Source organism: Nycticebus coucang, chromosome X (genome assembly GCF_027406575.1).
Source record: "Nycticebus coucang isolate mNycCou1 chromosome X, mNycCou1.pri, whole genome shotgun sequence".
Lineage (NCBI taxonomy): Eukaryota > Metazoa > Chordata > Mammalia > Primates > Lorisidae > Nycticebus > Nycticebus coucang.
Genome location: NC_069804.1, coordinates 156,551,223 through 156,568,008, shown reverse-complemented (window position 1 = coordinate 156,568,008; position 16,786 = coordinate 156,551,223). Strand labels below are relative to the sequence as shown.

General features: G+C 37.2%; 1 protein-coding gene across 4 annotated transcripts in view; it reads left to right on the top strand.

Annotated features, from left to right (window-relative positions):
* Nucleotides 1-12,266, top strand: part of SMARCA1 (SWI/SNF related, matrix associated, actin dependent regulator of chromatin, subfamily a, member 1) — a 109,568-nt gene extending 97,302 nt beyond the window's left edge. For 2 of the 4 annotated variants that reach the window (XM_053579927.1, XM_053579926.1), the window contains 2 exons: nt 10,342-10,452; nt 11,537-12,266. In XM_053579927.1, the coding sequence (XP_053435902.1) occupies nt 10,342-10,452; nt 11,537-11,608 (183 nt within the window). In that variant the 3' untranslated portion in view covers nt 11,609-12,266. Of the gene's footprint in view, nt 1-10,341; nt 10,453-11,467 lie in introns of all 4 variants that reach the window. The other 2 variants (XM_053579929.1, XM_053579928.1) reach the window with 1 other exon arrangement.
* The last annotated feature ends 4,520 nt before the right edge of the window (nt 12,267-16,786 follow it).

Genomic DNA, 16,786 nt, shown 5'->3' with positions numbered 1-16,786 from the left:
AGAATAAAGTTATATTTATACTATACTGTAGTCTATTAAGTGTGCAATAGCCTTATATCTTGAAAAACAAATACATATTTTAATTGAAAAATACATTATTGCTAAAAAATGCTAATGATCATCTGAGCCTTCATTGAGTCATAATGTTTTTGTTGGTGGAAAATCTTACCTTGATGACTGCTGACTGATCAGAGTGGTGGTTGCTAAAGGTTGGGGGTGGGTATGGCAGTTTCTTAAAATACCATAACAATGACATTTGGCATACCATTGATTCTTCCTTTGACTACAATAGATTTCTCTGTAGCATGTGATCCTGTTTTATAGCATTTTACCCATAGTAGAATTTATTTTGTAAGTGAAGTCAATCTTTTTCAAATCCTTCCTCTACTTTACTAGCTAAGTTTATATAATATTCTAAATTCTTTGTTGTCATTTCAACAGTGTTTACAGCATTTTCACAGGAGTAAATTCCATCTCACCAAGCCACTTCCTTTATTTATCCATAATAAGCAACTCCTCATCTGTTAAAGTTTTATCATGATATTGCATGATAAATTCAGTCATATGTTCAGGCTTTACTTCTAATTCTAGTTCTCTTGTTATTTCCACCATATCTGAAGTTATTTCCTACACTGAAGTCATCCATGAGGGGCAGAATATACTTCTTCCAAGTTCCTCTTACTATCGGTATTTTGACCTCCCCCCTTGAGTCATAAATGTTCTTATTGGTATAGCAAATCCTTTCTAGTAGGTTTTCAATTTATTTTGCTCAGATCCACCAGAACAATCACAATCTATGGAAGCTATAGCTTCACAATATATATTTTTAAAATAATAAGTCTTCAAAATTGCTCCTTGATAAATGGGATACAGAATGGATGTAGTGTTAGCAGGAACATGAAAACAACATTAATATCCTTGTATATCTCCTTTGGAGCTCTTGGGTTATTAGGAACCAGTAATTTTTTTTATTGTTTGGGATTCATTGAGGATACAAAGGATTAGCTTACAATGATTTCAGTTGTTAGGTAAAGTTCCTCTTGTAATTGTGTCCCACCCCCAAGAGGTGTGCCATACTTCCATTTTTATTTCTTTCTTGACCCAGTTGTCATTTAGAATAAGGTTATTTAATTTCCATGCCTTTGTGTAGGGATGAAAGTTTTTCTTGGAGTTTAGTTCCACCTTTTTTGCCTTTGGTCTGAGAAGATACAAGGTAAAATTCAAATTCTTTCGATTTTGTTGAGGTTTGATTTGTGTTCTAGAATGCAATCTATTTTTGAGAATGTTCCATGGGTCCACGAGAAGAACATATATTCTTTAGCTTTTGGATGGAGTATTCTATATATGTCTATCAAGCACTATTGTTCTAGGGTCGCATTTAAGTCCCTTGTATCTTTGTTTAGTTTCTGTTTAGAGGATCTGTCAAGCTCTGTAAGAGGAATGTTAAAGTCCCCTGCTATTATGGTGTTATGGGATAACATATTGTTCAGACTAATTAAGGTCTGTTTCAAGAATCTGGGAGCATTTAAGTTGGGTGAATAAATATTTAGAATTGAAATGTCTTCTTGTTGTATTGTTCACTTGACCAGTATGAAGTGTCCATCTTTGTCTTTTTTTTTTTTTACTTTAGTTGCTTTACATCCACTTGTGTCTGAAAATAAGATTGCAACTCCTCTTTTCTTCTGATTTCCATTTGCCTAAAAAATTGTCTTCCATCCCTCAACCTTGAGTTTTACTTTGTTCTTCAAGGCTAGGTGTGTTTCCTGCAGGCAGCAAATGGATGGTGTGTGTGTGTGTGTGTGTGTGTGTGTGTGTGTGTGTGTGTGTTTATCCAATCGGCTGGCCTATGCCTCTTCAGTAGGGAATTAAAGCCATTAACATTTATTAAGGTAATTCATAAGTGCAGTGTAGTTTTATTCATCTTATTTTGTGAAAGTCCATTGCTTAGTTTTATCTTTTGCATCATTGTGGAAGTTAGGTTTTGTCCTTTAATTTTTGGGTGTTTACTTTGCTGATGGTCCATTGTGATGGTCAGTGTGTAGAATAGGTCTATTTCTTGTTGTGGCAAACTTCTTCAATATTTGCATGCAGTAAATGATTTGATTTCTCTGTCAATTTTAAAGCTTAGCTTAGCACAATATAGAATTCTGAGCTGAAAATTGTTTTGTTTAAGTAGATTAAAGGTAGATTATCATTCTCTTCTGGCTTGAAAAGTTTCATTTCAGTAGTCTGCAGACACCCTGATGGATTTGCCCCTGTAGGTCAATTGTCACTTACTCCTGGAAGCTTACAGAATATTCTCTTTTGTCTTGACTCTGGACAGGTTCATCACAATGTGACTTGGTGAAGGTCTATTTGAGTTGAGATGACCTGGGGTCCAAGATCCCTCTGAAAGTCATATGTTGGAATCTTTGGTGATATTTGGGAAAATTTCATTTATGATATCCTCTAGTAGATCTTCCATTCCTCGGGGGTCTTCTTACCCTCCTGGGATACCTATAACTCATATGTTTGAATGCTTCATGAAGTTCCATAATTCTATCAGTGAATGTTTTGCTTTCTGTCTCTTTTTTTTTTCTGTCTATTTAACTGACTGAGTTAGCTCAAGAGCTTTATCCTCTACCTCTGAGATTCTTTCTTCTGCATGGTCTAATCTGTTATCGATACTTTCTATTGCATCTTTAAATTCCTAGATTGCTTTGATTCCTTCAGCTCCACTATTTTCTTTCTATATTCTTCATGTCATTCATCTCTTATTTGATTCTGTTTTTGAATTTCCTTTTTGTTATTTTCCACTTTCTTAGCAATTTCTTTCATTGTTTTTACCATCCATATTTTAGATCCCCCTCTGTCATTTCTAACATTTTTTTTTTGAGACCGAGTCTCACTTTGTTGCCCTTGGTAGAGTGTGGTGAGGTCACAGCTTATAGCAACCTCAAACTCTTGAGCTTAAAAGTGATTCTCTTGCCTCAGCCTCCTAAGTAGCTGGGACTACATGTGCCTGCCATAACGCCCATCTATTTTTATTTTTTGGTTGTCATTGTTGTTTGGCAGGCCTGGGCTGGATTTGAACCCTTCAGCTCCAGTGTATGTGGTTGGTGCCCTAGCCACTGACCTACAGGCGCCGAGCCCTAACATTTCTTTATAGGTGGACTCCTCTGCAGTAGCTACCTCATGATCCCTTGGGGGGGTTTGCTTTGTTCTGGTTTTTCATGTTGCCAGGATTTTTCTGCTGTTTTCTTCCTCATGAGCATTTTCTTTTTGTCTGTTTCCTTGTCCTACTTTTCCTTTCACTTCCTCTTGTTGTTTGTTACCATGTCTCTGACCTAAGGTGTTGAAGTGTCCATTTGGTAAAGGACTAAAAGGACGAGAAGAGTGAAGAGCAAGAAGGGGTAAAAGATTAAAAAAGAGAAAAGAGAAAGGAAAGGTGGTGAGTAAAAGGGAAGATGAACAGAAAGAGAGAGACAAGAATAATAGTGGTGTACGGTAGGGTACTTTGACCCACTCCAACAAATCCCAACCTCTTGGGGGCTGGTTTGGGTTATTCCCTTGAGGTGTGCAGCTCTTTGCTAGCCTGAATAGACACAGTACCCCACCTCCACCACGTAGAGAAGAAAAACAAAAATGCTATAAATCAAACCAAAACAAAGAAGCAAAAACCTTAAGGGATAAATTGAAGGAAGAAATAAATATCAGGGACAGAAAAACTAGAAAAAAATGAAGCCCTTATTATTAAAGAAGACACCAATGAAAACTTATATTTACATGAAAACAAAGAAGAAGAAAAGAAAAAGAATAATCTAGGGGGGAAAAAGTTGAAAAAAATTAAAAACAAAACTATAATATATCTTGCTGAATATTGCCTGGGCAACAGGTGATCTTCTGGGGTATGAGGTGCTAATAACAATGGTGACACAGCTGTATAAGATGGAAACTGGAAGCCTCTGTTGACTTCTTTGCCCTGAAACCTGGCAGGATTGGGAGCCTAAATCTCTCCTCAGCACACTTAATAGACATGCCTTGACCTTTCCAATCCATGTCCCTTGGCTAAGCAGTGGCTTTCCCAGGAAAGTGTTTGTGGTTTAGATCACTCCAGAAGTGGCTGCCCTCTTATCAGGCACCTCCTCAGTCCACTTAATAGACGTGCCTTGACCTTCCTAATCCATGTCCCTTGGCTAAGCAGTGGCTTTCCCAGGAAAGTGTGTGTGGATTGGATCTCTCCAAAAGTGGCTCCCTTCTTATCAGGCACATCAGAACTGGCCTCACATTAGGATTCTGAGGGCTGAGCCTGCAGGGTAGCTCTCCCACAATGGCTGGGCCTGGCCTGTAGCCGAACAATGGAAGCTCTACCCCACCCTGGTGGCGCAGTCCCGGCCTCTGGGACTCAAACTCACTTGCTCCCTTGTCCAAGGTCTCCCAAGGTAACTCAACCAAGTGCCCAAGTCCCCCCCCAAAAGAATACACCTTAAGTGAAGGCCTTCCCTGTCTGCAAACTTTTGCCACTGCTGTAGGTGCTGCCTCTGCAACTGCCATAGCCAGCCACCCTCTTACCCATCGTAAACACTTGCCACTTTTCTACTGCTTTCATCCTTCTCTTGGGGGTCCTGAAGTCTTCTGCTGCCTCCCTGTGCCCCCAAAGGGATGTTTCTGGGTAGAGCCCACAGCCAGAGGTGCCTGAGTCTTCTTTCTCCAGTATCACTGTAACTGGTTGCAAAGATGCTGTCTCTAGTCTGCCATCTTGTTCCAACCCTCCTGGACTCAGTAATATTTTGAAGGTATCTTTATTTCTGAGCAGTAGATCTCAAAAGTGGGCATAAACTATTTAGTAAACCATACTGTTAACAGATGTGCCGTCATTCAGCCTTTGTTATTCCATTTATAGAGCACAGACAGAATAGATTTAGTATAATTCTTAAGGGCCCTCGGATTTTTTTTTTTTTTGAATGGCTAATGAGCATTGGCTTTAACTTAAAGTCACCAGCTACATTAGCTCCTAACAGGAGAGGCAGCCTATCCTTTGAAGCTAGTCCTTTGACTTTTCCTCTCTAGCTACAAAGTCCTGCATGGCAGCATCTTTCCATAATCAGGCTATTTTGTCTATATTGAAAATCTAGCATTTAGTGTTGCCATCATCACTGGATTTTCTTAGTAATTTGTTACAGTGTCTACATTAGCACTTGCTGTTTTACCTTGTACTTTTATGTTATGGAGACAGTTTTCTTAAACCTCATGAACCAATATCTGCTACCTTAAAACTTCTTTGGTAACTTCCTTGCCTCTCTAAGCCTTCATAGAATTGAACAGCTAGGATCTTGTTCTAGATTAAACTTTAGCATAAGGGAATGTTGTGGCTGGTTTGATCTTCTATCCAAACCACTCAAAAGTTCTCCATATTAGCAATAAAGTTGTTTTGTGTTTGTATCATTTGTACGTTCACTGGAGTAGCACTTTTAATTTTTCAAGACCTTTTTCTTTTCATTCATAACTTGTTTGATGCAGGATTGCCACAAACTTTTAATTTGTGAATAGCACAATATCTGCAAAGCTCAATAAGGCAAAGTGCAATATGTTTGTACTTTGATCCTAACTTAACCTTATCCATTACTCTTATACATGTCCCAAGTTGATTTCTATCAAACATTGTTGCAGGATATGCAAATAGATGAGATATAGAACAAGGTTTCTGTGTTCAAATGGATTTGGAATGTGCTGATGATGAATTTTACCAATGACACTTCCCTTCCACTCTAAATTAGAATGCTTAAAAGCTCTGAGAAGTCCTGCCATGAAGAAATTTTACTTAACCTTTTAAAAATCCAATATTTTTCATATACATTTGAACACAGAATATTTTTTTGCTCAGCTATTAACACTACAGGACAGTTTTCCATTTGTTATTTTCCTGTTCTCTTTTGTTGCCTTTATTGTTTTTCCATCTTCTCCCTTTTGTGTGTCATTTTGCTCCTTCCAACTTCAAGAAAGAGATAATTAGACTACACAATTGTGGAAACAGTTAGAGGCCCTGTGAACCATTCCCTATAAACTCCCAACATAGGAAGATAGAGAGGAATCTAGGAGAATATATAAAAGAAGAAATTACAGAAAGGGGAAGTCCTTTTGACATAATGAAACTTCTCTTAGTCATTTCAAAGTCGTTTATCTAAAAAAGTCACTATTTTATTGGTAATTTGGCCTTTTTCTTTCTAATTCCTATTTTTAGCTAATGTTTAATTTATGATCCAGAGGTCCTCAAACTTTTTAAACAGGGGCCAGTTCACTGTCCCTCAGACTGTTGGAGGGCTGGACTATAGTTTAAAAAAAAAACAAAAAACTATGAACAAATTCCTATGCATACTGCACATATTTTATTTTGAAGTAAAAAAGTAAAACAGGAACAAATACAATCACATTGCCTCATGTGGCCTGTGGGCCTCAGTTTGAGGACCCCTGAGTCTGTTTAGTTAGACAGTCCTGAAGCGTGTGAATAAAAAATGGAGTCGGTATCTCTAGAGAACATATCATGCTATGCTAGGAAGACAACATCCATACTTAGCCATTACTTGATGACTTTTTTTTACTTTGTCACACTTTGTAGAATGCCGTGGCATCATACTTCACAGCAACCTCAAACTCTTGGGCTCAAGCAATTCTCTTGCTTTAGCCTCCTGAGTAGCTGCGACTACTGGTGCCTGCCACAACACCAGGCTGTTTTTAGAGGTGGTATCTCACTCTTGCTCAGGCTGGTCTTGAACCCATGAGCTTGAGCAATCTACCCACCTCTGCCTCCCAGAGTGCTATGATAACAGATGTGAGCCACCACACCTGGCCTCCTTGATGGCTTTTTTAGAGAGTTATTTTTCTGTGTCTAGAGTAGTTAGAAACAAGTTAAAAGTAATGGAGGTAAGAACTTACTATGCAGTCTATTTATAATCATTTTGATATATTCTAGTTTCCTGCTTAGGAGGCTGTATCAAAAGTATCAGTTTTTCACCTGAATCACCCACATGAACTATTGAGTATGTATCTAAAGATATCTACAGTCAGAGCAACTATTACTTACTGAGAATAATAGCCAGAGGGTATAGCTTAATGATTCAAGAATCAGCTTCACATAAAGACTCTATTCAGTCTCCCTGGAAACCAGTGATCAAATCTCATCAGGGTCAACTTAGCCCTTTCTATAATAGATAAATTGAATAACATGCTGTTTAATTTGTATGTGTTATTGAATGAAGCCATGAGGAATATTCAGCCTGCATATTAATGATATCACTGTTGTTTTGGTAAATAAGGAAGATTTCAGTATTATTTTCCCTAAATTATTTGGCCTAGAGTAATTGAGGATGAAAAACAAACTTGAATGTATCAGTGTTATTTAAGATTATTTAGGTAAATAATAATTTGTTAATGAGTATTTTTTTTCTAATTAGACTCTCTTTGGTTTTCTGCCTTTTTGGGGGCTCAGTTTAAAGAGTAGGAAATACTTGGGTAGTTGATAATACTTTTGAATCTAACATTTCCTATGTTGTTTGTCTTTTTTCCCCCTGGATTTTATTTGGACAAATAAAACTGTATTTTAAAAATATTTATTATTCTTAAAAACTTAAAAAAAAGCCCAAGACTTACATATTCATTGCAGAAAATTTCGAAAATACAGCCTAGTGTCAGGAAGAAATGAAAAGATGCCAGTCATCCTATTCTCAGAGATATTGCTGTTAATCACTATAAATGTTGTTAATATCATTTCAGCTCTTTCTTTGGATATGTGTATGTAATAAGATTATGCCTATTTATTTCCAAATTACCAAAAATTTAATTAGTTTCCAGTATTTCCCTGTTGACTCTGCTTTAAACATGCTTTTGTAAATCTTCATATACATCTCTTATTTTGTTACAGTAAGTTCCTAGGAATGGAGTTCTTAGGTTAAAGGATATAAAAATGTTAAGATTCATTATCGATGTTTCCAATTTGCTTTCAAGAAAGGTGGTATAATATTCTGCTTGTGCTTCCATAGAAGAATACCACAGAAATTTATATTCTTACAGTTCTGGAGACAAGAAATCCAAGATTAAGGTGCCTGCAGGGTTGGTTTCCAATGTGAACCTCTCTTCCTGGCTTGCAGATGTCTACCTTCCCTTATGACTGCATTTAAACCCCATTTCCAAATATGTTCACATTGGGGGTTGAGGCTTCAAAATATGAATTTTAGGGAGACACAGTTCAGTCCATAACAGGTAGTAACATTGACACTCCATAGTCAGTGAACGAGAGTTCCCATTTTACCAACTTATTGCCAATGCTGGATATGTACACCACACGCATGTACCAGCACACAAACATGCACGCATTGCTAATTTGATGGAGATGGTATTGTTTGACTTTACATTTCTTTGATTATTAGTTGCAGTGAAACTTATTTTTTAATATTTGGACCTTTTTTATGAGCTTACTATTCCTTTACTTTGTTTTTTTTTTATTTGAAGTGGTTCTTAGTTGTCAGTAAACCTTAATTTTCACTTGTGTTTAGCTGTTTTGTATTTTGTCAGATATCCTCACACAAATCAATTTTCAAAATGTTATTTATTCCTTCATAATAAGCTATTATTTATCTTTAAAATACAGCAATGTGTACAGGGTTAATAATATATGAGTTTCCCTATTAATGAATCATAAGTTTAATGCTCACCATACATTCATAAAACTTTTTTATAGTTCGGACGCATTGATTTGCTGACAGTGAAATATAGATAGTGGTAAGGTTTATGCAAAAGTCTTTTCAGGTATTGTTTACTTTGAATTAACAAATACAGTAGTGTTTCCTGAGATATGTTCCCCAGAACTCTGATCCCACAAGATGTCCAGTGAGAAGAGAGTCAGTTGGTTAAATAGCTTTGAAACCTGCAGCATCTTCTGTCTCCTGCCTAGAAATTCACAGTGCATGTTAGTTAGGAACTGGAAGGTTCTGAGAAGCCCTGTAGGAAAGAAATCCGTTTAGCTTTTGTAAACTGAGTAATTCTATTTTTTTTTTTGAGACAGAGTCTCAAGCTGTCGCCCTGGGTAGAGTACTGTGGCGTCACAGCTCACAGTAACCTACAACTCTCGGGCTTAAGTGATTCTCTTGCCTTAGCCTCCCAAGTAGCTGGGGCTACAGGTGCCCGCTGCAACACCCAGCTATTGTTGCAGTTATCATTATTGCTTTAGCTGGCCCCAGCTGGATTCGAACCTGCCAGCCTTAGTGTATATGGCTGGTGCTCTACCCACTGAGCTATGGGCGCTGCCCTAAACTGAGTAATTCTAAAACTTATTTTGACCATAGAACATCCCCTTATTTTATTTGCTTTTGCTCGTGATTTACGTTTACTTTAATGAAAGTTGTAAAGCAATGTATAGGGATACCATGTACCCTTCACTCCTTTTCCCCAGTGGTAAATCTTGCTATATAAGATGTTACAGAAAATATCACAACCAAGAAATGACATTAGTATGATCTGCAGAGCTTGTTCAGATTACGTGATGTATACAAGTGCTCATTTATGTGTGTGTGTGTGTATGTGTACCATGCAGTTTTATCATGTGTAGATTTGTGTAACCACTACTACCACAAGACTCCATTGTGCCCTCTCTTTAAAGTCACACACCTGCCCTCTCCCTAGCCCCTGGCAATCATTGATCTGTTCCCCATTTCTATAATTTTTTCTTTTTGAGACAGAGTCTCACCATGTTGCCCTCAGTAGAATGCCATGGCATTACAGCTCAGAGCAGCCTCAAACTCTTGGGCTTAAGTGATTCTCTTGCCTCAGCCTCTCAAGTAGCTGAGACTACAGGTGCCTGCCACAATGCCTGGCTATTTTTTTGTTGTAGTTTTCATTGTTGTTTAACAGGCCCAGACTGGGATCGAACCTGCCAGCCCCGGTGCATGTGGCTGGCGCCCTAACCACTGATCTACAGGTGCTGAACCCCATTTCTATATTTTTGTCATTTAAGGTTATATAAATGGAATAATGTGGTATGTAACCTTTGGAAATTGGCTTTTTCACTCAGCATAGTTCCTTTGAGGTTCATTCAGGTTGTTATGTGCATTAATAGTTCTTTCCTTTTTATTGCTGAGTAGTGTTTCATGATATGATGTAACACAGTTTGTTTAAGCATTCACTCATTGATTGATATTTACCACCACCCTTTATTTTAGGTGGAATCTATTAATATACCCTATGAATATTGTTCTGAAGAAAACAAGTTTTCTGGTTTTCGTTTACCACAGAAATGATATGGTTAAAGAATTATTATACCTTTGAAGACTGGGTTACAGAAATTAAAAGTCTTTTTATTATTTTGTTTAGGAATTCCAGAGACGCTGTAATACTCTGATTTCGTTGATTGAGAAAGAAAATATGGAAATTGAGGAAAGAGAGAGAGCAGAAAAGAAGAAACGGGCAACTAAAATTCCAATGGTAAAATTTTCAGCATTTTCCTAACTTTTAGGTAGATCCCATTTTTTTACATAATTAAAATGCCTATATTATGTTTAATGCCATACTGATACATATTATAAAATCTGGTTTGATAAAATTCTAACTCATTTTGGACAGAAAAAGAATTACACTACAACCTTGTTTCCTATTGATAGAACATAGTTAGGAACTCCTCCCTAGTAACTGGGCTTAGTATTTAAAAATTACTCATGAATCTAAGCAGAAGTATTAATGCAAGTAAAATCCTTTGAGTTGAGACTAGAACTACTGTGGGAGTAGGAGAAGGGTAGGGGTGGGCTGGGACAGTGGCGAGGTTAAAACTGGGAATTTTGATTTAGTTGAATAAGTTTTCTGATCTTTGTGTAACCATGAGTGCAAATGAGAACTCTGAGTATACAACAAAGCTTTACTTAGTAATAAGTTCACTGTTGAATAATAAAATAACTTGATTTTAATCTATTCAGGTTGCTTTGTATAACTATAATTTAAAATATTCTTTAGGAGACCATATTATTTGAGCATGATTAAGTAAACTGCCATATTTCATCATATCTAGGATGCTTTCCATTATTTTATATATCACTGAGAAAAAATGCTGCCAGGTATAATTTCTCAACAATTGTAAGATGCATCCTGATTTCACAGATGCTAAAATGTGAAAGCAATGTGCATCATAGAAGATATGAAATATGGTATGTTAGAATCTATAATAAGTTTTAATAAAATAATACACTCATAAATAAACTTTTGCCCCCAAAACTTTAAGTATTAAGTAGTTCTTTAAGATAGGAGTACATTTATAATACCGTGTGTAAGTAGATACTTGAATATTTTTGATGGGTATTTTATGTTTTTTCTTAAAAAGAAACATCTTTGAAGGGTATTTTACATTGGGTTATATAGTTTCTTGGGCTAAATAGAACATTAACTGTGAGTATAACATTTTAAGTGAATATTCATGTTAAAATTTTTTTTCAATGCATTTACATCCTAGATTTAACATTGTTGGGCCATTTAAAAATGTGCATATTGGAGCAGAACATTAAATCTGTTTCCATTTTAGTCACAGAAAAGAAAAGCAGAGTCAGCTACTGAGAGCTCTGGAAAGAAGGATGTCAAGAAGGTGAAATCCTAAAGCCTAGAAATAAAGTTTTAAATGGGAAACTGCTATTTTCTTGTTCCCATCTTCAAATGCTAATTGCCAGTTCCAGTGTATTCATGGTACTCTAAGAAAAATCTCTTTGGTTTTGATTTATTGCATATTTTATATATTTTACAATGCTTTCTACTTGAAATGTGTAGCTTTATATTTCATGCATTCTAGTATTTTTGTGTACTGTATTTTGTGCATTTCATGTCTTCATCAAAATCCTCTCAGTCCTTGTTCTTTTGAAGCTTGTGCTGAGGTTTTAGCTTTTCTATGTTTTATATGCCGCTGCTTTGAAAGAGAACCTAGATTCTATAGCTGTATTGTTGTTTCATACTTTAAATTTATATGGCTGTGGAAAATGAATTAAAATGATTTGAGGAGAAAGACTTTTTCACTTCTTTGTTGCTTTCTTTTCTATTGAGTCTGGGCTTGTATGTGTTACTGCATACTGTGATTAGCATAATTGTTTCTTTGAGGTCATCTAAATATTTTTTTCCTAAAGGAATAAAGGGTGAGAAAAGAAAATATTAAAAAAACCCTACTATTTGATACTGTGCTTGCTGTTAGTATGCATTACATTTAAATTATTCTCTAAATATTCAAGTGGGAAAATATAATAAAGAAATGTCTATAAGAAATTTAATCATTTCCTGTTTTTTGTGCAGTAGAAAGTAGTTGTGTTTACTGAATTGTATTGCTCACTACTGTGTATTTGGTTGAAAGCTAAAGCTTTGCTTGCTGACTTGTATGTGATCCTGTCCAATAGAGCCAGTTCAGAGGAGTCTGGATATAACATGTAGATTTATTAACAACTAAGTTAAAAAGTATGAAATAAGCACTATGCATGCAGAAGAAGGGGGTTGTCTTTGTTAATAATATGAGGTCTGACAATTAAGTTCAAAATCTCGGCCTAGAAGTGCTGCATATCTCATTGCTGAATATCAGTACAGTCACCTTCAAAATATTCCCCATGGGAAGCTATGCACTGACACTAGTGCCCAGTCCACCCTTCAAAGCAATTTTGGAAGTCTTTTTTTCTGGAATGGCCATCAAAGTTGTTGTTTGATCCTTGATGTCCTTAATATCATCAAAATGTCTTCCTTTCAATATTTCCTTTATTTTTGGGTAAATAAAAAAGTCATTGGTGCCCAAATCAAATGAGTAGGGAAGATGTTCAAATACAGTTATTTATTTACTGGCTACCAGAGGTCCTCAAACTTTTTAAACAGGGGGCCAGTTCACTGTTCCTCAGACCACTGGAGGGTCGGACTATAGTTTAAAAAAAAAAAAAAACCCAACAAAAAAACTATGAACAAATTCCTATGCACACTGCACATATCTTATTTTGAAGTAAAAAAACAAAACGGGAACAAATACAATCACACCACCTCATGTGGCCCGTGGGCCACAGTTTGAGGACTCCTGGCACTGCTTCACAAACAGTGCCATGTGAGCTGCTGCATTGTCATGATGCAAGAGCCATGAGTTGTTGACTGAGATTTTCAGTTAAGATTTTCTTATTGCTCTATTGATATTTACTTGGTCTGCTATGTTGCTCACTATCAGCTGACAATTTTGACACAGAATTAGTTGAATTTTTGCAACATTTTCATCAGTTCTGCTCATTACAGACTGCCATGACCTCTCTTCATTTGTGATGCTGTTTCTCCCCTCACAAAAAAGTTCAATCCATTTGTACACTGTCATTTTCTTCAAGGAGTTATTCTCATAAACTTGGACTAACATGTCCCTGATATCACTTCTACTCTTGCCAAGTTTAACAAGGAACTTAATGTTTGTTTATTGCTTTAATTCAAGCTCTGACATTCTCCTGAGGTTACACCAAAACATGCAATGACAATAATGAACTCCACTCAGCAGCACACCGCCACACATCATCATCAGTGTGAAACACTGATATATCAAGGTTATGAACCCTTACCAAGTTGTTTGTACAGTGCTGCCAGCATAAGTATGTGGTGGCAAGTTTGCATACTTGTCAGATCTTATATAGTTATGCTCAGGTAACAATCTCAAAGTGTCAGAGGTTTTTTTTTTTTTGCAGTTTTTGGCCAGGGCTGGGATTGAACCCACAACCTCCAGCATATGGGGCCAGTGCCCTACTCCTTTGAGCCACAGGTGCTGCCCAGTGTCAGAGGTTTTACACACCAGAATTTATTTCTCACACTGTGTCCCATGTAGGTCAGAGAGATATGGGAATAGGAGGGGATCTGTTTCACACAGTCACTCAAAGTTTCAGGCTGACTGAGGGGCTGCTCTTTTGTAGCTGCACCATTTGGGACATGTGGTCTTTTTAGTTGGTGTTGTAGGAGAAAATGAGAGGCTGGAGAATCTCATGTAGGCTGTTTACTACCTCAGCCCAGAAGTGACATGCCACATTCACTTACATTTCATTGCCCCAAATTGGTCATGTGGTCCTACGTACCTGCCACAGGGCTGGCAAATATAGGGGAATGAACGAAATATCTTACATTACTGCCTCTGCCACAGGAGCTGTCGGTTTAGGAAAGAACCTGAGTCTGTCACATGAAACTATTAGTGTGGAATTAATCAGAGTCAAGGTCGGGTTATAAGAGAATGAGGAAAATGGATCAGAATCTTGTATGAAATACACAGCAAATAAGCAAAGCTGAGAATAGAGGCTAGTGATGTTAATATCAAAACAATATTGCCTCTGTCAAGATCTTTTTTTTTTTTTTTTTTTTTGAGACAGAGTCTCAAGCTGTCACCTTCGGTAGAGTGCTATGGCATCACAGCTCACAGCAACCTCAAACTCTTGGGCTTAAGTGATTCTCTTGCCTCAGCCTCCCAAGTAGCTGGGACTACAGGTGCCCACCACAATGCCCAGCTATTTTTTGGTTGCATTTGTCATTGTTGTTTGGCAGGCCCAGGCTGGATGCGAACCTGCCAGCTCCGGTGTATGTGGCTGGCACCCTAGCCGCTGAGCTACAGGCACTGAGCCAAGATCTGTTTCATTTCTTATCAGACTACTTTGTGTACTACTGGCAAACTCTGGGTAGCTCCTGTGTGTAAGTCAACATCTTTCATATCCTTGGTCTTCTTGAAAAGGTTCTGCAGCATAGGAATAGATCTTCTAGAATGACAACCTAGAAACTCTTCTAAAGGTTTTCGTTCATTGTTCAGATTGCCTCCTGCCACGATCCTGATCAGATTCCTTTTACTGTTTCCAGTAATAATTTGAACTTAGATTCTTGTATTCTGTTGGGGTTTGGGCTGAAATTGAGGTGCTATTAAGAGACAAGGTTAGGATGATATTAGATCAAGGGACACAGAGTTACCCAGATCTGTCCTTGGCTTGATTATCTTTTCGTTAAGGCCCACAAAGGAGGCAAAGGTAAGCAAAGTTATACTTAACTAGCTGGCCCTTTGGCTCAAACTCCAATCTAGAGCTCTTAAGCCCAAAATCAAATCTCAGAATTTTCTACTCCAATGATATGAAAAGCTTTACTTAAGTGAGTTATGTAGCTGGAGAAAGTAATATCCAAGAGTATTTTACTAATAACCCCAAGTTCTATATACTAGAAAATAGACTAATGAAGACCCTGGATTTTTATCAGTCACTTCGTCCTTTCTTAGGGAGGAATGAAGATGGGGGTGAGGGCAGGTATAGTTAGGGTCTTTGAACTCTTTTGTGGAAACTTAACAATCTCTACTTTTTGTTCTTTCTCTGTTAACCCAAAAGGGTTAATAGCTGTGCTGTATGTTACTTTCTACCTTAGGGGAGAAAATTAGCAGGTAAGTTCTTCCAGCTTTTTCATGGAGCCATACCCCTGATCCATATCATTGCTGCAGTTATGAGCTTTTCTTGGAACAAATAGACGTGAAATTTACCTCCCCAATGCCTTGATGAATGCTTCTGATGTCATCCTTAGAAACTTGTGAAATGATTTCGTCCAGAGCTTCAAGACCACACTATATATTTAATAAAACATTTACCACCTATTCTGTTTCTCATCTTAAAGTATGTATAGGTTCATAGTTGAATCTAGCCTGCCAAGGAGAAGCATACAATGAATGCCAGATGATAACATAGTCCAGATAACATGTTGGAAATGTGAGGTGCTTATTGTCAAATTTCCACAAATTAAACTCTTATAGAAAATTTAAAAGTTCCAACAAAGAAGTCTCATTTTAAAAAAGAACCCTAGACAGTATAGTATCCCTAGACCTGGCTGCCATGGTGTGAAGAAAAATCTGCATAGTTGGTTTATCATGTCAGCTGCATGGAGGCCACAGGAAGCAGGTGAGAGTCCTATATTAATGAATAGAATCTTACAAAATCACAATGACCTTGCCCATCAGCAAATTGTTCAAATTAATTGTGCTGGAATTTGACCCCATGCAGTTCCTTGTTTGGAAAATGCACAGGGAGAGAAGAGTGATCAGGGGAACAAGGGACTCTGAGTGGCTTCCTTCACTCAAGAGCTCTATGTATAGAAGACAAGGGGTGATTAGTTTCCCCCCAAACTCTAGGGCTTCCACAGAGGTCCTTATAATGCATCTGTCTTGATCTATCAGATACACAGGTCCTAATTTACTTAGAATCAAAAGAAGTTGGTGACCTCAGTAATCTCATATTCATCATAGCCATTTATATCTTAGTTTTTATGGCACCATTCCTTTTACTTGTCAGGGTATAAAATTTTCCCATGAAATGTTTATTTGAGACCTCCTAATTAAGAGAAGTTGCAGAACTAAAATCTTTACAGCTTTCTTAGATTCTGGGTGTTTAGTTGGAAAAGTGTCTACCCAACTGGTGGGACTATTCAATGTTATTAAAATAACATGCTGTTATTTCCAAATCACTGGCAAAGGTCCCCAAATGTTGCCTGTTAGTCCCAATCCGTGGTGCAGTAGCCAACACAGCTAATTAAGATTCCCCAGCCAGTTTCAAGGCTTTGTAGGTGTCCTTACATGCTCTTGAAATCCTTAAGTTGCCATCAATTTTAAACTTCTGTGAGTATTCCACCCCGTTTTTTCTTCCTTTAGTCTTCATTAAGTTAGTCTCCTCAATAAACAAGGAGTTAGATTTTTCTGTTGTTCAAGTATGCATAGCAACACTGACTGTCCCCTATCCTTCAGTCTTATCATTCTTTTAGCTCTAGCTGATTTTTAACTGCC